The sequence below is a fragment of the Abramis brama genome (genome assembly GCF_963993115.1).
Source record: "Abramis brama genome assembly, chromosome: 1".
NCBI classification, from domain to species: Eukaryota; Metazoa; Chordata; class Actinopteri; order Cypriniformes; family Leuciscidae; genus Abramis; species Abramis brama.
In genome coordinates this window covers 60,762,257-60,784,248 of record NC_139963.1, presented here as the reverse complement: position 1 = coordinate 60,784,248, position 21,992 = coordinate 60,762,257, and the positions used below count along the sequence as shown (strand labels likewise).

At 39.7% G+C, this 21,992-nt stretch overlaps 1 protein-coding gene across 2 annotated transcripts in view; it reads right to left on the bottom strand.

Annotated features, from left to right (window-relative positions):
* The window catches only part of LOC311077832 (sucrase-isomaltase, intestinal-like), a 68,268-nt gene extending 46,561 nt beyond the window's left edge, over positions 1-21,707 (bottom strand). For both annotated transcript variants that reach the window (XM_084106470.1, XM_084106471.1), the window contains exons 1-20: positions 21,673-21,707; positions 21,507-21,588; positions 16,903-16,982; positions 16,702-16,822; positions 16,459-16,568; positions 16,226-16,377; positions 14,660-14,831; positions 13,807-13,906; positions 13,507-13,619; positions 12,626-12,751; positions 11,875-12,006; positions 11,615-11,731; positions 11,287-11,400; positions 11,039-11,123; positions 10,827-10,944; positions 8,232-8,403; positions 7,901-8,017; positions 7,537-7,691; positions 7,346-7,430; positions 3,702-3,758 (exon numbers count right to left, since the gene is read on the bottom strand). In XM_084106470.1, coding sequence (XP_083962596.1) covers positions 3,702-3,758; positions 7,346-7,430; positions 7,537-7,691; positions 7,901-8,017; positions 8,232-8,403; positions 10,827-10,944; positions 11,039-11,123; positions 11,287-11,400; positions 11,615-11,731; positions 11,875-12,006; positions 12,626-12,751; positions 13,507-13,619; positions 13,807-13,906; positions 14,660-14,831; positions 16,226-16,377; positions 16,459-16,568; positions 16,702-16,822; positions 16,903-16,982; positions 21,507-21,564 — 2,184 coding nt within the window. In that variant the 5' untranslated portion in view covers positions 21,565-21,588; positions 21,673-21,707. The remainder of the gene's footprint in view (positions 1-3,701; positions 3,759-7,345; positions 7,431-7,536; positions 7,692-7,900; positions 8,018-8,231; positions 8,404-10,826; positions 10,945-11,038; positions 11,124-11,286; positions 11,401-11,614; positions 11,732-11,874; positions 12,007-12,625; positions 12,752-13,506; positions 13,620-13,806; positions 13,907-14,659; positions 14,832-16,225; positions 16,378-16,458; positions 16,569-16,701; positions 16,823-16,902; positions 16,983-21,506; positions 21,589-21,672) is intronic.
* Between the last annotated feature and the right edge of the window lie 285 nt (positions 21,708-21,992).

Below are 21,992 nucleotides of genomic sequence, written 5' to 3'. Positions count from 1 at the left end.
ACCAACAAGTCTCCTTCTCTCTAAGCTTCTTGCCGATGATCTTGTTGCCCATTCCAGCTTTGTGCAGGTCTACAATCTGTTCCCTGGCGTTTGACAGCTCTTTGGTCTTGCCCATGATGGTGGAGAGGTTGGAATAGAAGATACAGATTCTGTGGACAGGTGTCCACTGACATTAGGGCCCAGTTTTTCAAAAGTAATCCAGTGGGATTTCGGATCACGGATTGGATCAAATCTTGGAAATGGGTTTTTCAAAAGCAAAAGAGGGATTCTGAACTAAGATCAGATCATGTAATCCGATCTTAAATTTGATCTGGATCAAACCTGCTCTTTGGGTTTTTCAGAACTTTGAACTCGGTTTGGGATCTATTTGATCCAATAAAACAGGATTATCCTGATCCTGTTTTCCTGAAGGAAAGTAAAATGTTTCTGTTTATTACAGTGTTTCTGTTTCTTAAAATTAAAATAAACAATGGTTATTTGTGGCCACCGGTATTTTGCCAGCTGTTGTTCTTTGCTAAGCCTGTAGGCTACACTGTTGGTTCCATTTAAGGCTCTAGTAAACAGGATTTGGTGATCCTGAAAAGTTCCTATCCGGATCAGATTGATCCAATCCGATGTTGCTTTGAAAAACTGGCTCAAAAGTAAGCTGGATTATGTGATCACGGATCGCAAAAAAAGGATTACTAAATCCGGATCAATTTTATCCGGATTAAACCTTTTGAAAAACCGGGCCCTGGAGTACTTTTTTAAAGTGACAGGACTAATCTGTGTTCCACATGAGTACATAATCTGTGGGAGGCAGAATTCTTGCTGGTTGGTAGGGGATCAAATACTTATTTCACTCAATCAAATGCTCAATCAATCAATCAATCAATCAATCAATTTATAACCTTTATATAATGTGGTTTTATGTGTCTATCCGTTAAAATAAACCTACTAGGGCTGGGCAAGTTAACGCGTTATTATCGCGTTAACGCATTTATTAATTAACGCCGACCATTTTTTTATCGCATGTTAACGCAGTTTTTTTAATTATTATTTTGAAAGTCCGTTGCTCACCGGCTTAGTTTAGCGGGGATGCTCTGCCATGTGTAATCCCTCCTGTTGATGTCCTGATAACTATTTAGATTCAGGAAACTCATAAACAGCGAGGATCATCTCTCTTCAGTCTCGCGTCATTTACAAAAAGTTCAAGACAATTCAACTTCGGCAGCGGGCGGGCGTGTGCGCACAACCGTGACAGTTTCACGGGAACGCACCCGCTTGTCGCTGCGCCTTGTGCTTGACCACTTCACCTCACTCTACCAAACGCGAATAGAGCGTCTGGCGTCAATGCAAAGACGCATTTATGCGCGTCTGGAGGTCCTGCGGCGCGAATGAGGCGCTTAGCGCGGCGCACGCGTCCATTTCGCGTCTATGGCAAGCCAAAGTATTCATAAACGCCTGGTCAGGCGTCTGATTGCACACTGACACGTCAAAAGCGTGCGTTTTGATTTGCCATAAAAGCGCGCGTTCTTAACGTGCGCTTTGTGGTCACTGAACCACTATGGTCAGGAACGCGCGGTTTTTGCATCAAAACGCGCGTCCTCGACGTGTGATCTGCTATTTAAAATGCACGTTTGCAACGTGCGCTTTGGGGTCACCGAAAACGCGCCTTTTTGACGCGCGTTTATAATAACAAAAATGGCCGTTGAAAACGTGTGTTTTGACTAGGACAAAACACACGCTTTTGACGTGTAAAGCTAGGTTTATACTCGACGCGTCCGCATGAGCGCGAAGGTGCGGCAAAAATGACGTCACTGCGGTGTGGGCGGTCGCGCGCGTTGGGTTCGCAAGACCCAATTTCGCCTGGCGGTGTGCACGACATTTTTTGTAACAACGCGCGCGGCTCTGCATCCGAAGATAAACGACTTAGAGCCGAATATGGCCGAGCTCGAACTTCTCACAACACTGGCACCCAGTTTGCACGTCTAAATGAGTTGCTTACATTTAAAAAATGAGCATACAATAGCATAAAAAGTATTTTTAATGAACATAAAGGTCCATGTTTAATAAAAAATGTTCACGAAACTTAATGAAATGTTAGTGAAATTAGAAAATATGTAAGAGATTGTTAATTTAGTTATATTGTATACACATTCTCATATCCATATATTTTGTTTTATTGTCACGAGTAATAATCTCAGGGTTCACTGGGTTTTACACGATTCTTTTTGTAGTGTGGTATTGGTGGTGATGTACTAAAATAAACATTGTCACGTGTGTATAGCTTTCTTCTTCTCACCGCTGATTCCTGATGGTTAGAGGACAATTACTCGAGTCGCCCCCTATCGTTTCAAAGAATAGTACAACGGCGAGCGCGTCGAGTATAAACGCCTCGTCCGTTTGGGGAGGTGCGCGCGCAGTCTGTGGAGACTCGCGCTGCGGAGCCAGGCGAAAGTATAAACAAGGCTTAAACAGTTAACCCAAACAGGCAGTACAAACGTGTGTGAAGTTTCCAACCAGGCGAAAAGGACCCGTGAAATACGAGTTAAAATCAGTTTGAACGGGTCAGTGTCATTGGCTGCTGAAGGCTTGGGTCTAACCATTTCTGTGGGCTTAGGGGGGTTTAGCTACTGTTCATAGACTAGGCTACCACCATTTAAAATGTCATAGATCAGGTTCAGCCTATCTATTTTTTCCTTTTTTGTAGAACTTATAGAAATAATATATTTAAATTGCAGTTTTATCAAAATTTAGATAAAAATAAAATTGCCTTGTTTTTCTTTGCTCATGCCCCGTTTTCAGTGACCACAAAGCGCACGTTAAGAACGCGCGCTTTTATGGCAAATCGCGCGTCAGGGACACGCGTTTGTCTGTCAAAACGCACGCCTTTGACGTGTCAGTGTGCAATCAGACGCCTGACCAGGCGTTTATGAATACTTTGGCTTGCCATAAATCAGACGCCTGACCAGGCGTTTATGAATACTTTGGCTTGCCATAATACCTTTGCTCTTTACGCGCGTCAATTTCGCTCTGGACGTGCGAATGGATTCAAAATGTTCAACGCGGTAGACGTGAATTTGACGCGCTATTCGCGTTTGGTTTGAACTGTGAACGCACAGTAACAGGGAAACTTGCTACTGAACACAGACTGTTTCTGCTGCTCCCTGATGAAAGATACCTGTTGATACCTGTTCAGAAAAAAAGAAAAGAAAACAGGACTCTGATGGTAACTTGTTTTAACAAGCTAGATAAAAAGTAATGCCAGCTGGCAGTGGCAAATAGCTTTGGTTTAATATTTGATTTGATTACATTAATGTTTAAGTTGAGATTTACAAGAAATATTTTATTGCTACTGTGTAAAGGGAATACTGCTGGTAAAAAGCACATTAGGCTATTTGTTTAAAGTTTTTTGCAAACCACATGTTATTGCACTTTTTTGTATCAGTACATTTAGATCTGCTATACACTATACTTTAGAATTCATTATTAAATTTTGCTCGTAACAATGCGATTAATCGCAAGAAAATCATGCGATTAATCGCGATTAAAAAATTTAATCGTTGCCCAGCACTAAAACCTACCATAAAAATGATAGACCCTTCATTTCTTTGTAAGTGGGCAAACTTACAAAATCTGCAGGGGATCAAATTATTTTCTACACTGTATATATACAGTATATATATATATAGGTTTGTGGTGCTAGAGGATGGTCTCACCGTCTCAAAGTCATACCAGATGGCATCTGGGATATAGGCCTCAACAGTTTCAACACCCTAAAACAAACAAACAAACAAACAAACAAACAAACAGGAAAATCAGCTAAACAATGACAAACATTATTTTGATAGTTTAAAATTGACCATTATTCATTAAACTGGTGGTCATTTTTTGAAGACAGATATATTCCTCCTGTCTTGGCTTTTCAAGATTCAGAAAGAGAGAAGATGAGTGAGATTTTGGAGAGGTGATGACAGAAAGAGAAGCAGCAACAAACCGAAAGAAAAGATTAGGGAAAATACGGTACACTTCAGACTGTGCGACTCAAATGTCATATTCATACAGTGCATCCAGAAAGTATTCACAGGGCTTCACTTTTTTCCACATTTTATGTTACAGCCTTATTACAAAATCATCGCGAGGGGCTGCTGTCTTTAACTTTTGTTTTGTATTTGTTTATTTATTTATTAAAATGTGTGTTAACATTCGCCGGTTCTCGCCTCCTTCCCATAACAACGGACTGCATTAAAACCCCATAATGACAACGTGAAAAGTTTGTTTGAAATTTTTGCAAATTTATTACAAATAAAAAACGGGGGGGAAAAATTGCATGTACATAAGTGTTCACAGCCTTTGCCATGACACTCAAAATTGAGCTCAGGTGCCTCCTGTTTCCACTGATTATCCTTGAGATATTTCTACAACTTGATTGGAGTCCACCTGTGGTAAATTCAGTTGATTGGACATGATTTGGTAAGGCACACAACTGTCTATAGAAGGTCCCACAGTTAGTGCATGTCAGAGCACAAACCAAGCCATGAAGTCCAAGGGATTGTCTGTAGACCTCCAAGACAGGATTGTAGTGAGGCACAGATCTGGGGAAGGGTACAGAAAAATGTCTGCAGCATTGAAGGTCCCAATGAGCACAGTGGCCTCCATCATCCGTCAATGGAAGAAGTTGGGAACCACCAGGACTCTTCCTAATGCTAAGCCTGGCCAAACTGAGCGATCGGAGGAGAAGGGCCTCAGTCTTTCTCCTCAGGTTTGTTTGAGCGGTGCCCTCTACTGTACACGTGTGAATTTGCATTTCCTTCAGCCTGAGGCTAATTATTTCACATTTGGTGTGAAAGGGTCTTTTTTTTAAAAGACCCTTAAAAAAAAAAAAAAAAGCCCAGCCCAAGTGAAATTGTAATGCATTACTTTTCAAAGTAACTTTCCCCAACACTGCTCCTCAGTAAAAGGCACATGACAGCCCGCCTAGAGTTTGCCAAAAGGGACCTAAAGCACTCTCAGACCATAAGAAGCTAAATTCTCTGGTCTGATGCAACAAAGATTGAACTCTTTGGCCTGAATGGCAAGCATCATGTCTGAATGAAATCATCACCTGGGGCCTCATTTATAAAACTGTGCGTAGGATCCTTACTAAAAGTGTACGTGCGCCCGAAAGCCAAAAATGGCGTACGCAAAAAAATATTGAGACTTATAAAACCGTTCATACGGCAGAACCTGCGCAGAATTCACTTTATAAATCCCAGTCAGCGGAAGATTGTGCGCACATGCTTCTCCACCCCGAAATAACCATATATGGAGCTTACAACGCCTAGTTTTACTATGCATATCCTCATCTGCATGTCATTTGCATATAATTATTCATCCACGTGATAACGTTTAACGGTACGAGACACATTACATTTATAAAAATCAAGTAGTTGCCTATCCTTGCCTTGTTTTTGAATACATAAATCAAATAGTGTAAAATACATTTCAGAGAAAGTTTTTTCTCAATCTTTTCCACTTGCCGAATTGTATTTTTAATTGATTTCTATTTTTAATGGAAACGGATATACCTTGGGCATTATTTGCACTAAACTATTTTCTCAGACAATCTGGTATTATCATGATAAGCAATTCTCTGTGGTTAAAACATTAAAACACAGCACGCTACAGGAAAAGTAAAACAGAAGTTTCAGAAGTAAAACAGTTTAAATCATTATTTTATTTATTTTTGCACTAAATGGCCCAACGCGCTCGCTGGCGCGGACATTTAAGAAGGCATGGATATTTGCTTCAAGTGACAGGCTTGGTGAGTGAAATTATATTTGTATTATCTTTCTGTAGATGTTTCATTTTCTTTAGATTTTCTGTCTAAAAGAGACCAAAAAGACACTTAACTCCAGCTCACCATCGGTGTCGCCAAACTGCTCCGTCTCGAAAACGTTCGTACGCATGGGTCAGAGTTTGCGTGCAGGTGCGCAAATTTTCTCGTCAAGTTTGTTTTTATAAATCACAACTTATGCGTCGGAAGTGGCGTACGCCTCTTTCAGGGCCTGTTTTGTGCGTACGCAACGGTTATAAATGAGGCCCCTGGCCAATACCATACCTACAGTGAAGCATGGTGGTGGCAGCATCAACTGTGGGGATGTTTTTCAGCGGGAGGAACTGGGAGACTATTCAGGGTCGAGGGAAAGATGAATGCAGCAATGTACAGAGACATCCGTGATGAAAACCTGCTCCAGAGCGCTCTGGACCTCAGACTGGGGCAACGGTTCATCTTCCAACAGGACAACAACCCTAAGCACACAGCCAAGATAACAAAGGAGTGGCTACGGGACAACTCCGTGAATGTCCTTGAGTGGCCCAGCCAGACCCCAGATTGAACATCTCTGGAGAGATCTGAAAATGGCTGTGCACCGACAAAATCAAACTACAAAATCTCATCTTATCTGTAGTTAGGAAATCTTAAACCCCTCCATCGACTTCGGTTATCAACTCGCAGGTCTGTTACCAAGAAACCATCCAACCTCATGGAGATTGAGAGGTTCAGCAAAGAAGAATGGGAGAAACTGCCCAAAAATAGCCAAGAATGTTAGCCTGACTACGTCAGACTTCCTACTTCCGCTCAATTTCATTTCGCTTCTGTAGTCAGTCTGAGATAGCAGCCTATCTTTCAGTTTTCCAGCGGCCTTCGGACGGCCGGGCCAATCAACGAACAGAGGGCGGGCTGAGAGCCGTGACGTAGATGCTGATTGTACCGTGGATGCGTGGATTTACTTCACATAATCTGCAAAAGTCGTTCACAGCCATGTTTACTCCGGTATTTCGCTCGATGGTTTTGTTTTCGCATCATACATGTGTTTACAGTGGAAGTTAGATGCGGCTGAGCATGCGCATAACACACGCTATAACCAAATGTCATGTGATTGGCTTACGGGTAACCAATGATTTTAAACTTCAGACAAGCGCCCCCCCCCCCTGCGAGAAAGAAAACGCTTTTCAATTGTGCCAAGCCAGACTCTGTCTACAAAGCAAAGCGAAGTAGCAGAGTTTGGTATTACCAGGCTACAAGAATGTAGCATCAAACTCAAAAAGACTTGAGGCTGTGATTGGTGCCAAAGGTGCAACAAAGTATTGAGCAAAGGCTGTGAATACTTATTTACATGTGATTTTTGTTTTGTTTTTTATTGAATAGATTTCGAACAAAGTTCTTTCACGTTGTCATTATAAGGTATTGTTTGTGGAATTTTGAGGAAAATAATTAATTGAATCCATTTTGGAATAAGGCTGTAACAACAAAATGTGGAAAGAGTGAAGCGCTGTGAATAATTTCTGTGTTTGTGAAACGTGTGTGTGTGTGTTCACTCACAGGATCCAGCACAGGTGTGATGAGAAGATGTGCTCCCCACATGAACTGTTTGTGCACTGCCCAGGTTTCACTGTCGGAATAGAACCTGCAGATACACAAAAGCATATTCATACACAAATTCATATGCATATTCATATACACAAAAGCAACACTGGAACTGTTCTGCTGTTTGCACATGCTTATAAACTCACTCATGCATCATGGGCCGCACTACAGTCTCTCCACTGACGTGGGCCTTGTAGAACAGAGTGTAGAGGTATGGCAGGAGGGTGTAGCGGATCTCCAGGTAATGCCTAGAGGTGTTCACCAAGAGAGAGTCAGCGCCGTATGATGCAGGGTCTTGGTCCTGTTAGAAAGGGACAGAAAACTAGTCAAGAAGAGCCAAGAGAGAAATGGACATGTGGATCCTGATAATTCTCTGACTAAAAGGTGAAATCTTATTCATCTAATTTCACCAAGAATATCATTTTACATTCATCCTCATTTGCCCTCTCAAACTCTCACTCCAGAGGATGAGATTGAATGTTTCTGGTTAGTTTAAAGAGCAGCACACACTTTGAACCCTTGAGCGTTGTGGTTACGGCTGAAGGGGTAAAATGCGCCGACTTGCATCCAGCGTCTGCAAAGCTCTTCCGACGAGTCATCGAAGAACCCACAGATGTCTGCACCGACCTGCAGAAGAACATCATTAGATTCAGGAAAAATCACTATTTATTATCTCAAGTGTTTCTCCAAAAAACTATGCAATTAAATGGAGCTCAAATGGAGATTCCAGTGTTTTATATATGAAAAAGACACCAGCAATCTGACAAATGTCTGCGTAGAGTATCAGAGGAGATCAAAAATGTCTTGGAAAAAACGTTTCATTTGGAGTCAAACCACTTACGTAAGGGATTCCAAAGAGGTTAAACTCCAGCATGCCGGTATTCGCCCACTTAATGTCATTCCAGGTGGCGGCATTGTCACCCAACCAGTGCCCAGCGTACTTGCCCACCCCAGGGAAGGAGGAGCGGGTGAAAACCATGGAACGGTTATTCCCAAACACTGCTCTCGCTGCCCTGGAAGCAGAAACACAATATTAGAGTCAGTGCCGATCCTAGACTTCTGGGGGCCCTAAGCGAAACTTTGTCCAGGGGCCGCTGCTCATAAAACCTCCAAAATGACCCACAACCCCTTAATCTATTCTTTCAGAGCAATTTCACTGTCAACAAACAACATTGAGTTAAAATATACAATAAAAAAGAATAAAATTACAAACAAAAGTACAAATACAATAGAAAAAAAAGATACAAATGAAATAAAAAAATACCTACTACTAATAGCGTTAAAGGAAAACACTGCATATTCTTTACCGTATTAATTAAATATAGGTCTACATTGATTCTCATTATAGTTACCAAAGTTATTCAGCAAAGAGAAGTGGATGATTTTGTTTTTGATTAATATTAAATGTCAGACAGCAGCAGGTTTATTAGGCTGCTGTCACTTTAAGACCAAATGCACAGCTCTTATACACTAACAAGCATTTGATTACTTTCCCAACTGTATATGTTCACTTTAGACATAACTGACTGCGTGTAAGTGAAACTTGAACTTTGACATATTTTTGTGTGTATTTGCCTGTTTAAGCGCACACTTGAAGCCCAAAGAAGCCAATACTTCCCTCCGTCTCGGAACGCACACACAGAAAGACACCTGGGCAACAGCGTATCTTGTGCAGCTCAATGCGCTTAAACATGCGCTTAAACATGTCCAGCAGGAGACTGTATATTATGACTGACACGTTACATGATTTGACTGATTTGGATGTTACGTAGGAAGGGTGACAGCGCTCCGCTTTAAAGGGGTGGTTGATTATCATTTCACTTTTCTAACTTTAGTTAGTGTGTAATGTTGCTGTTTGAGCATAAACAACATCTGCAAAAGTTACAATGCTACAAGCAAAGTGAGATATTTGCTTTTAAAGAAATCACTTCTTAAAGGGATAGTTCACCCAAAAATGAAAATTCTGTCATCATTTACTCACCCTCAAGTTGTTCCAAACCTGTATGAGTTTCTTTGTTCTGCTGAACACAAAGGAAGATATTTGGAAGAATGACAGAATCAAACAGATCTCGGTCCCCATTGACTTCCATAGTAGGAAAAAATATATACTATGGTAGTCAATGGGGACCGAGATCTGTTTGGTTACAAACATTCTTCCAAATATCTTCCTTTGTGTTCAGCAGAACAAAGAAACTCATACAGGTTTGGAACAACTTGAGGGTGAGTAAATGATGACAGAATTTTCATTTTTGGGTGAACTATCCCTTTAAGGACTACAACAAATGGCTGGTAGGGACTACACAACATTCCTCCCGGGTTAGTGACATCACCAACCCTAAAATTTACATAAATCCCGCCCCTGGAACACGATTTATAGATGATCAAGACAGAATATGCTAATCAATGACTAGAAGATAACTACACAATGCTAATAAATTCATCAGCTAACCATTCAGAAATGTCCTGTTGCTTCAGCATGTTGTCACTTCTTCTAGAGTCTCTCCATCTTTCTGACTCCGGTTTGAACATAAAAGGCTAAAGGTTTTTGAAATTTTCAGTGCATGTGTGTGTGAGGTAAAACCACTCAAGCTGTTGAAGCTCCGCCCCCTGTGCTGGGAGCAGCAGCTCATTTGCATTTAAAGGAACAGACACAAAACGTTGTGTTTTTTCCCACCCTCAAAAAAGTGACAATTTTAACATGATGTTATATAAAAATATCTGTGGAGTATTTTGATCTAAAACTTCACATACACACTCTGGGGACATCAGAGACTCAGAGATCTTGTGAAAATGGCATTATACCACCCCTTTAAAGGAAAGGAATGGAATTCAGCATTGTGTTTTTGCTGTAGTTGGCAGCCAAAATTAAAAAAACGAAACTGAAATTCTATTAGTCAGCCCTAGTCATTAAATCATCTTTGATAGCAAGATATCCCTGGTGGTTCGGGGGCCACACGCATCTATCGCACTTTGTGTAAAGGATGACCGGCACTGATTGGAGGTATAGGGAGCGCTGGTACCACAGTCAAATGACATCAAGGAGGGTATCGGAAAGACACAATGCCAAGTAGGATGGCCTAGGAAAGCATATGACAAACACGCAGGCAGGAGCTAGGCTGAATAATGGAGGGGGTGTAGAGGAACGAAAGAAGACATGAAGACTGAAGAGGACTGAAAAGAAGACTGAATAATGAATAATGTTTTCAGAAGACTGAAAACATTATTCTCCCTCCTACGAACACCCAAACCATTTATGAAATGATTCATAAACATAATTCAGAAATTGTCAAGGTTGTGATGTCACAACCATGAGCACATTAATATATACTGTAGCTAACCACAATCTGTATTAATCATTCTGACAAGACTGTAAAGCAGCATCAGTCAATCATAACAGAGATTATTTGCATACAGTGTGTAAAAAACCAGCACTTACTTCTCAGTGGCCAGGACCATAGAGTATCCATAGAGACTGTGGACATCATAGTGATTCCCCCAGTTGTGTTTAGCATCCATACATAAGGTCTTACTGAACATCAGGTTATCAAGGATACCTTCAGAATCCAATGGAAATCAAGAGGATGGAGGTTTACAGATGGTGAGGAAATGCTGATATGAAATCTAGCGGTAGATGCATTTCAGACTCACGTGGGGTGAATGGAGGATAGTTGAGTTTGTTTTCAGCGCAGCCTTTGATGCTTCCCTTTACGAAATTGGCCACCTCATTCATGTCCTTAGAAAAAAAAAAAACAGCAATTAGTTCAGCCATTCCTAATTCAGGCAACTCAGTTGGAGATAGGAATCAGAACATTTGTCATGACCTTTCCACCAGGTTGTAAAATGATCAGGTTCAATATTTGGTGACAGGTAAGGATCTCTTCGGGCAGGTTACTTACAATCCAGAGAGCGTCATGCTTGACTTCTTTGTGGAAACGTGAAATTTCATCAACCCACCAATCAATGCAGGACGGGTTGGTGTAGTCAGGGAACAAGGTTTCCCCTGGCCAGACCTGTGACGGGAGAGAGAGGGGAGGAGAATGGGATTCATATAAATATAAATAATGTTGGAATGAATGAATGAATGAATGCAGATGAACAACAACAATTACTAAAACCAAACATCATGGAAATCATTGAAGTTCAGATATTTTTATAAAGAACCAGTTCTCAATCCCAAACCCTACTAAGGATTATCCAACCAGGAGTATGTTTGGAGAATCATACCTCTCCCAGTAGAGGCGTTTGCCCGTCCGCTTCAGTGACCCAAGCTTTAGCTACATGACCCCTGTCAAGGGCTTCATAAGCTCCGTTTATCCTTTGACTGGTGGACACGGCAGGATCCTACCAAGAAGAACATGTTCTGAGGTGTTCAACTGGACATAATCCAATTCAGTCAGATGTTGAAATGTATAACTCTAAACTTGTTTTTGCCCACTGTCCAAAACCCAGAACTAACGTGCCAACCTATAAAATATATGGCTCACCAATATGATGATGTATTTCTGCCCTTTCTCATGCATGTAGTCAGCAAACTGAGGCAGCTCCGCAAACTTCACCGTATCATAAGTGAAGATCTTTTTGTCCTCCATGTAGTCAATATCAGTGTACTGGACGTCCTAGAACACAAAATAATGATGATTCAGCTTTGAGTCTCAGTAGAGTTTCCTTCTCTCACTGAATATCCTGTTTCACTTCAACGTCTACCTGTGGAAGTTGCACTCTTAAACATAAAAGTTTTTTATTGGCATTGATTATTCCGTGAAGAATACATGCAATCTTTCCATCGCACAAAAGAGTCTTTATTGTGGAAAAGGTTCTTTAGACTATTAAAATGTTCTTTACACTAAGAAACAAATGTTTCTTTTAACAAGGTTCTTTGGGGAACCAGAAATGGTGCAAGGCAAAATTTGTAGATTCACTGTTGTCTGTTTGGATTTTTCTGGAAGGCTTGACTTCCTTCAGCTGATGGTGAGATTCTCCTGCAGGTAATTTTCTAATATTGCGAATATTCGGTGTCTTCTTTGTTCGAATGACATCAAACATTGAGTGCAGTGCATCTTTCGAGCCCCAAAATCAGAGCCCCACCATCAGGTGCTAAATGCTTCTAAATGCATGTTTTCAGGTGAAAAGCACATTATTATGAATCCGTTCTCTCGATTGTGGCTTTGAGGTACTGGGTGGAATCAAGTTTTGCAGAAGAAAGCGAGGAGCCTCCTTCTGTTTCCTGGCACTTACATACGGAAGGCCGGCCTGTCGATTTCTCTCCACGACTCTCTTGATCTCGTCCAGGCTGCCGTAGTCCCAGCGAGAGAGCTGGAAGCCCAGAGACCAGTACGGAGGGATGAAAGGCCTGCCGATCAGCTAGAGAGACATAAAGCCATGTTAAACACTTTGAACATCAGTGTGGGGCGTCACGTATCAACTCTCGTCACGAGCTAAAGTCATTTGGCAAATTTTGGTAAGAGGTTCATGGCGTGATCCAATCAGGGTTTATTTTACAATAATGACCATCTGACTGCTTATTAGTGCTATTTGCCAATAAATAAATAAATAAATACATCAATGGACCAGTGTTATTTTAGTATCACTGATATATTATTTGAGTTTTTATTAACATTTAAAAATGTAAAAATATTTTTTATTTCAGCTAAAAAAAAAATTTCTAACTATTTAGACGTAAAAAAACCTACTAAAATGAAAATAACTGGAAATGTCAGATGGGTGGTTGCTCATATTATAAATGTCTATAATTCACAATAGAATATTTTTAGCAGTTAATATATACATAAAATTATTTAACTGCAGAATACTATGACTGACCAATAAGAACCAAGTATTTTTGTAGTCTACAATATATTCTAATATTTAGTTAAAAATATTTCCAGAGCAAAATATGTACCGAAACATAAAAATGTGAAAGAATAAACAATCTGTACAATTTATTAATATACAAACTATCAATCTGATACAAACTATCAATCTCTTTTTGCTTTTAATCCGATTGGAAACTGGAGAAATAACCAGGAAATCACTCTATTTATTCTTGCCACCATCCAGCACGCTGTGTCTTTACACTGGTGTTTACACTGGTCACTGGTGTTCTCATCTACACTTACCTGTGTGAACTCGTCCACCAGTGCCTCTGGTGTGTCTCCAAGCAGGATGTAAAAGTCCAAAACCCCTCCAATAGTCCGGTAGGTTACGGCCGGAGCCGGCTGGATTGTCACCTCTGCATACAGACAGACATAAACAACTGAAACTCATTTACCAACCTCATTCCAAACACTCAAACACATCCAAACGCACTATACATGCACTATATCACCTCAAATCATGTTATTAACAATTATGACTTTAGTCCATGGTAAAACCATCACAATGACACAATAAAACTACTGGAGAGAGACTTGGTTTACCCATAGCATTGCTGTTCATGAGGAAAACACCCATGGATTGGCCGCTGGCATCTTCCAGACACGTGAAATAGGGGTAGTGGCCATACAGGTTGTGTGTGTCCTGGAGGATGAAAGACATTAAAGTTTGTAATGGCAAATTTCAGACTTCTAATCAGTTAATTTGACAGTTTAGGACATTTATGTGTCATGATCTTCAAACACAAATTGCAGGGTAATCCTACACAAGAAGTAACTGCTCTGCACTGTAAAAAAATGTTTTGCTCTTCATGTGAAATGTTTAAATTAATTGGTTAAATCATATTGAAAACTAGTTAATATGACTAAATCAACCTGATTACATATGGTTATACCAACAACAACAAAAAAGATTAGTTAGAATGAAAGGAAACGTTCACCAAAAATGACAACTCTGTCATATAAATAAATATATATATATATATATATATATATATATATATATATATATATATATATACTGTATAATTTAAATTTTAAGTTATTCACTGAAAATCTTGAAATCCACCCTAGACCTTCTCTAATAATTAGTGCTAAGTAGTGAGTTGTTCTAAATGATTACTTCATTAATTAGACTGATCCAGTTCTTGACTGACTTTTGATTTTAATATCAATCAAATGACTTCAGGAGGTTTGGAATACGGTGCATGAGTTGTATGAACTTCTTTTATGATGCTTTTGTATCCTTTTTTGAAGCTTGACATCCTCAGTCCTTCAGATTGGCCAGGAGATTCTCCAAAAACGTACCTAAAACTTTGTATTTCACTGAAGAATCTAAGACGTACTGGTTTGGAATAGTGAAAATGTTTGTGCGAATGATCTAAATGTTCTGACTCACGCCGTTGGGAAAAGCATCTCTTGTGAAGATAGGCCAGGTCCTCCAGTTTGTGTCATGGCGGAAGGTCTGATGGACATGCTCTCCGAGTCCATAGATGTTGTGAGAAGGGAGTTTAGCAGAGAGCTGAAGGTACTGATCATCAAAAACCAGCGGCCCAATGGTTGTGTCAAACCTGACAGAGCAAGAGGGGAAGAGAGGAAGTTTAATCACAGTTCAGTTTGTGGGTAAATGTCATGAAAGATGTCAAGAACATATCCATTGACCAAACGATTCACCATTGATACCACATGAACACATGCACACCCATGCCACATGAAAACACTAGAATAAATGACAAATACTGATAGATAGGTCATCAAAAAGATAATCTTCTGTAACCAAAAGAAAACAACTTCCTATTCTTGAAACCACAGCTAAACTGATAGCTAAGAATCATTCTGTAACATCTCCATCCTCTTATCTAAAACTCTAAAACAGTAAAAACAGCATTTTCATAAAAATATGGCAAACCGTTGTATTCTTTGGAAATAAGGCCTATTTCTCACTGGGTAATCCTGCTATTAAAAGCTGTTTTAATACAAACAACATTCATGAGAAATCAACGTCAAATTCAGATTATTATCTGTATCTTTGATGTACGTACAGTGTAAGGTCTGTTTCACACATCTTGAGCATTGCAACAGACATCACACAGGTACACAGGTCACTCTAGGTTTATAGCTTCCTATATTGGGTATTTATTTTGATAATGGCCATAAATTATTAAAAGGTTAACAGTTTGTTGATAAAGAATAACACATTATAAATGGTAATTAATTTACTTAATAGTCATAAACGTTTACATAGATGTCTTTGTTTAAAACACTGGGTTTCTGTTGATGTAATAATATTGATCATTTATTGTGTGTAATTTAAACTCAAAATTTTGCGTAAATGGATTTTTTAAATTGAGTTTTAGTAACTTAAACTTTTTGAATATTGGTCTGTGGATTTCTCGTTCCCAGTATGCTTTACATAGGACTGGATAAGAAGAATAAATGTTAAAATTAAAAGTTACTTTAGGTCTTTTTTTTGGGCGGTAGTTTGTTGGTTGAACATAATTTTGTTAGAGAAAGATTGATGCAAACTGTTGCATATGCTTCTAATATGCAGCGGTGCACTGCTCTCTTTAATATCTCTTTAAAAAGGCCACCGCATTGCTTATGTGACAGATGCAACATGCATGAAGCAGGCCTGATAGTGATTGTGACTTAAACATGATCAAACTAGATTTGAACTCGTCTAAGAACTAGGAATCAGGACTTATTTTTTACCTGCCTGTGACATGACGGCAGACAATAACAAAATGAAACAAAGCAGTTTCCATCAATATCAATATCGAGGCAAAAAGCTTGATTGCATTGCTTCAGGCTGGATTCCCTGTCTTTCTGTCTTTTTGGTGCTGTGATTGCCCCTCGTTTAGTCAAAGAAACACTCTAAAATGATTCTGTGCTGGATTCTTAGCAATGCCTAAACCTCCCAGAGTGTCTGATCTGTGTGTGAAAAGGTGAAAAGCTCCCTACTCACAGGAGTTTCTCAGGAGATGTTCTCCAAACTTTCAGTCCAAAGGGCTTCTGGATCAGCTCCAGTCTATATTTTAGGGGTCCGGTGGGAGGGGTGGAAGGCGCTTGAACATGCTCGTGAGGAACCTCAAACCTGGCTTGCTTTGCATCAGTGATCTGGTAGACAAAGAGAACAGTGCACGCCATTATAGACGTCTTTACATTGACACAGTGCCTTACGTCAGTTTTTAAACAGACCTTAAATCGAAGACGGTTTTCTGTCTGCATTTCAGCGTAGAAGGTCAACTCTTTAATATCAGCTCCAAATAGAGACGGAGCATCCATTCGAGTCAGCTGGGCCTCAATATCTACAGCAAAACAAACATTTTCCATCAGGTCTTGGCAAATCGTTTACTCTACTTGCTGCATGTTCAAACACAAACTTTTCAAAGCTAAATGGAAAGCAGATTTGCACAACATCTTGTTTCAAGTTGAACTCACGTGTGCTGTCAGGCCTGCTTTCGCTGACCACGCTGTAGCCGTGGTTTTTGGAAAAGAAGCACCAGGGGACGTTAGCCTCACTCGCGGGGCTCCAACAGCAAGCTCTTTCCAAACACTTTTGCTGTAGGACACACAGTAAAAATTTTGCAAAGCATGCTGGGAGTTTGTGTGGAATGTAGGCCATATCCATTTGCAGTTTACCTCGGAAGCGTCGGGTTCTGGGAAACAGTCCACTCTCTCGCCCTGTGGGATGTTGGGACATTCTGGAACAATGTTTCGATCTGTGGATCGAGGCACTTTAGTGGAAGATCAAAGATTCACATTTATCGCTGTAAAATGAACTATTCCTCGAGAACTGCTGCCCCACAGGACAATATGTTTGCCCTTGGTTAACCAATTACATTTTTTTTTAGTTAATAATTTGTGTCTACTATCTCTGTTAAACATTAAACAGGTCATTCCTAATATATTGTATACAATATTAAACTCACAATCTCTTCGCTTTCGGATCGATTGCTCCTGTCTGCTTGCTCCTGAGTGGTTTGCATCTTTAAGCCCCGTATAGCTTTCTGTTTTGAATCTAGATTTACTATCATTCCTTGTTGTTTATATTGCTAAATATAACTTACTTATCACCACACATTAAATTACTCATCACCACACATTACTCTGACATCACTAGCTTTTATCTAAATTGTTATCACTAGCACAACCCGCTAGTATTTCGCTAGCCTATTAACGCGCCATCCGTGCCTGCCATCTTTTTTTCTCGCGCGCACTCGCGCCTTTTATGAGTCCATCAAACAACTGTGGTGAGTAGGATCAGTCAACAAACACAGTGGGTCTTGTCATCTTGTCCTGTTATTGTCACTTATATAGCCTTCTCTGTCAGCACTGAGGGCTTCACATGTGATAAATGCAGGGAGATTTCAGAACTAGAGACACGCATCCAAACTTTAATCGAGGATAGTAAGAGTGCAAGGGCTTTAGGGCTGATGTAGAGCCCGTGCAGCAGGGCAACTGGGTGACGGTGAGGCGCTCTTCCGTTCCGATTAAAACATTAAACAGATTCTCCCCACTCAGTGAAACACCCACTGAGAATCCTGTTGATTGTGCCCTAGTTATTGGCGATTCATTACACAGAACGTGAAAAAAGAGACACCAGACACCATAGTCACATGTTTGCCGGGAGCCAGAGCGCCAGACATCAAAGCAAATTTAAAACTGCTGGCTAATGGGTTCATAGACAATTGGAAAACTTTTTGGGGCAGACCTGACCTGTTGAAAAGAGAAGGTATTCATCCCTCCTGGGATGGTGCTGCTCTTCTCTCTAGTAATTTGGTTCATAGTCTTAGAGCTCAAACATGACAATCTGGACCTCAGGTCAGGAAGCAGACAGACTGGATAAACCGACCGTCTGCTAGCTGTCTCACGTCACCAAGGTCAGATAAATCCCATCACACAGAGCCTCTTTCACCTAGCTATCATCATATAGGGACTGTGTCTGTTCCCCAAACCAGGATATATAAAAAACTCCCAAACCCATTTAAGGGAAAAAATTTAATTGATGTTCAACAAATAAAAAACAGATATAATACAGATGAGCAAATGCTAAAGCTTGGGTAGCTGAATATTAGATCCCTTACTTCAAAAGCACTTATTGTTAATGATATGATTACAGACTATAACCTAGATGTGCTGTGTTTGACAGAAACCTGGCTAAAACCAGACAATTATATTACTTTAAATGAGTCCACCCCCCAAGATTACTGTTATAAACATGAGCCTCGTCTGAAAGGCAAAGGGGGAGGTGTTGCTGTAGTTTATAGTAATATTTTCAGAATTACTGAGAAGTCTTAGCCTGGCTAACGTCAGACCTCTTCTCATTGAGACATGGTCTGGGAACCACGTTCATTTTCTCGTATTTGAGGCGTGGTTTATTGGGCTCTACGAATGTCTGTCAAATGCGCCTGTATGTAGCTCATAGCCAGTCCTTTCAATTATACCAGATGACGTATGTAGAGCGACAGAAATTCGTCGAGGAAGAAGACGAAATAAACTTGCGTTCTAAACTACTTAGAACACTATCTAAGGCTGCATCGAAAGGTAACTTTGCGTCTGATGCCATGTTGAATCCATAGATATAAACAAACTGCTTCGGTGTGTCACATAGACGTCGTCATCGTCTTGCTGCTCCCTCGCCGTTCTGTGATTGGTTCCCTTTTTGAGGGGAAAATCTGGTCCATGGTATCCAGGCTGCCTAGCAGTGAGGAATAAAATCGCGCTGCGCTCAAGGCAGCTTGGGGAAACCCAGGCTAGAGAAGTCTAGTTTCAAATATAATTCTGGTGAAAAATGGTGCTTAATGTAACACTATCTAATATAAATGATAAATCCCGTTTGGCATTTGTGCTGGCTACTGTATACAGGCCACCAGGGCACCATACATACTTTATTTGAGATCTCTTCGTTTACTTCTACAAACTGATAACGGTCAGATAAGTATGATTTAAACCATGCTAGTGCAATTCCACTAATGCCAACATAATTTTTGAGTCTATTTAAAAGAATGTTGTGGTCAATAGTATCAAATGCAGCATTAAGATCGAGTAACACTAATAGAGATCGGATGATAAGAGCAAATCATTTGTAACTCTAATGAGAGCTGTCTCAGTACTATGGTACGGTCTAAATCCTGACTGGAAATCCTCGCAGATATCATTTCTTTCTAAAAAGGAACACAGTTGTGACTTGTGAGGATACTGCCTTTTCCTTGACAAAATGGTAGATTCGAAATCGGCCTGTAATTGACTAATCCTGTAGGATCAAGTTGCGATTTTAATAATCAAGCGGTTTAATCATAGCCAGGTTAAAAGTTTTCGGTACATATCCTAGTGACAAAGATGAATTAATGATATTAAGAAGAGGGTCTGTGACCTCTGGAAGCATCTCTTTCAGTAGCTTAGTCGGTATAGGGTCTAACATACATGTTGTCGATTTAGATGATTTAACGAGTTTAGTAAATTCTTCCTCTCCTATAGCAATAAATGAATCAAATTTTTCCTCAGGGAGACTACAATGCACTGCCTGATACTGTAGTAGACGGTTGCATAGTTATAATTTTCTCCCTAATATTATCAATCTTATAAGTGAAGTAGTTCATAAAGTCATTACTGCTATGTTCTTTGGAAACTTCAGAAGTAGAAACTTTACTTCTTGTTAATTTTGCCAATGTACCAAATAAATACCTAGGGTTGTGTTTGTTTTCTTCTAAGAGAGTCGAGAAATAAGCAGATCTAGCAGCTTTTTAAAGCCTTTCTGTATGCAAGTATGGCTAGTTTTGTTTTCTTCCAGCTATACTCCATTTTTCTGGCTGCTCTCTTAAGGGCCCGAGTGTGCTCATTGTACCACAGCGTTGGACTATTTTCTTTCATCTTCTTTAAGTGCAAAGGAGCAACTGTGTCTAAAGTGCTGGAAAAGAGAGTTATAAATAGTTCTTCTAAGCTATCTGGGATGCTGAGCAGATGAAACTGATCAGGTATATTATTTATAAAGCAATATTTAGTGGCAGAAGTTATGGTTCATTGTGCCTGATGAAGACCTGATGGTCGAAACGTTGTGCTATTAATAAATTCATTTGAAGCAGCTATTTTCAGTGTGTGGACTTCACGCTTCTTTTTTTCATAGACATATTTATAACACGGAGTCGGCTTTGCAGCCTTGGCTAAATGTAATTTACATGAGCCTAGATAATGATCTGAGATGTCTTCGCTCTGCTGCAGAATTTTGAAATCCGTGTGATAATATTAGATCTAGAGTATGATTACGACAATGAGTAGATCCTGACACGTGTTGTCTAACTCCAGTTCAGAATGTCTTTAAATGCCAATCCCAATGCATCTTTTTCATTATCTACATGTATATTAAAATCACTAACAATTAGGACTTTATCAACAACCAGTACCAGTACAAATTCTTTGATAAATATTGCGAATTTGCATCAATGACCTCGTAACCCCATTTCACCCCAGCCTCGAGGAACCAAGTGAATGCTAGGATGAGCCACCAGATGGTGCTGGACATGCTGGAGACCTACAACATCATGTATAGGATGGTGTAACCTTTCTTTTTGGTGCGTTGAACCACCATCTGGAACTCATTATCGAATTGCTCATTGCAAACCACTTTTTCTTCCCGAAGGAATCCGGCAATGTAAAAGCGATGGACACCATCGTATGACACCCTGAAAGTAGTATAATGGGTATTTCCGGGTAACTATTCATGTCAACTAAATAAGTGAATAAAGAGGACGCGCAGCACAAAAGATAAATCCCGAGCCAAATTTACGTGAACTTCTGCTCGTCATCACTGAAGTGGAGTTTTTTATTATTATAGATATAGTCATATTGGTCAGCTTTGCATAAATCACATTTGCATAGGTAATGTACATATGGTACACAACAAATTCTGAAGAACTAACATCAGCCTCAAATGTTCATACATACATACATACATACATACATACATACTACTACTACTACTACTAATAATAAATGTATACTACAGATTAAAACGCATATTTGTTGATGTATTTTGTTGTAAAATAATAATATAATACATTCATAAGAATCAATAACTTTAGCTGATATAATGATATAATTGTTGTTGTCTTAATATTATCATAATAACTAAGAGACAAACTCAGGTTTACTTTAGTGCACATAGTGTATTAGATCATTAGTGTATTAGACCATCACATCATCATAAAATAACAGTTATGATGTGAAATATGGAATAATGCTCTTACCTGAAGCACTCAAAGCTATGAGAAGACAGAGAGACAGGTAGACAGTCCAGACCGCCATTGTTTCTCAATGAACACTGAAACTCTGCATAGAATTTAAGACATAATTATACATAGATAATTGTTTCAAGGTTTACATGGTTCAATTATGTAATTTTGTGACACGAACCAGTTCAGTAGATCAATGTGAATGTCTGGATATTGCGCTGTGGAGCTCTGGTTTATCTTTATATACTGGAGGGGAGTTTGTTTATCAGCACCTGCTCATGTTCTCACATCTCACATGTGAATTAATCCTGTTTTATGTGTGTTCTCGGTGTGTAAAGATATTTTTAATCTATTCAGTAGTGTAATTTTGTAATTGCGTCAGTGTACATGTTTTATGTGCATGGTTCATATATTTCTCACACTCTTCATAAGATGCTCTTCGGATCATCTCAAATCATGCTGGAGAACATGATCATCAGTTTTATACAAACTTCTGGAGTT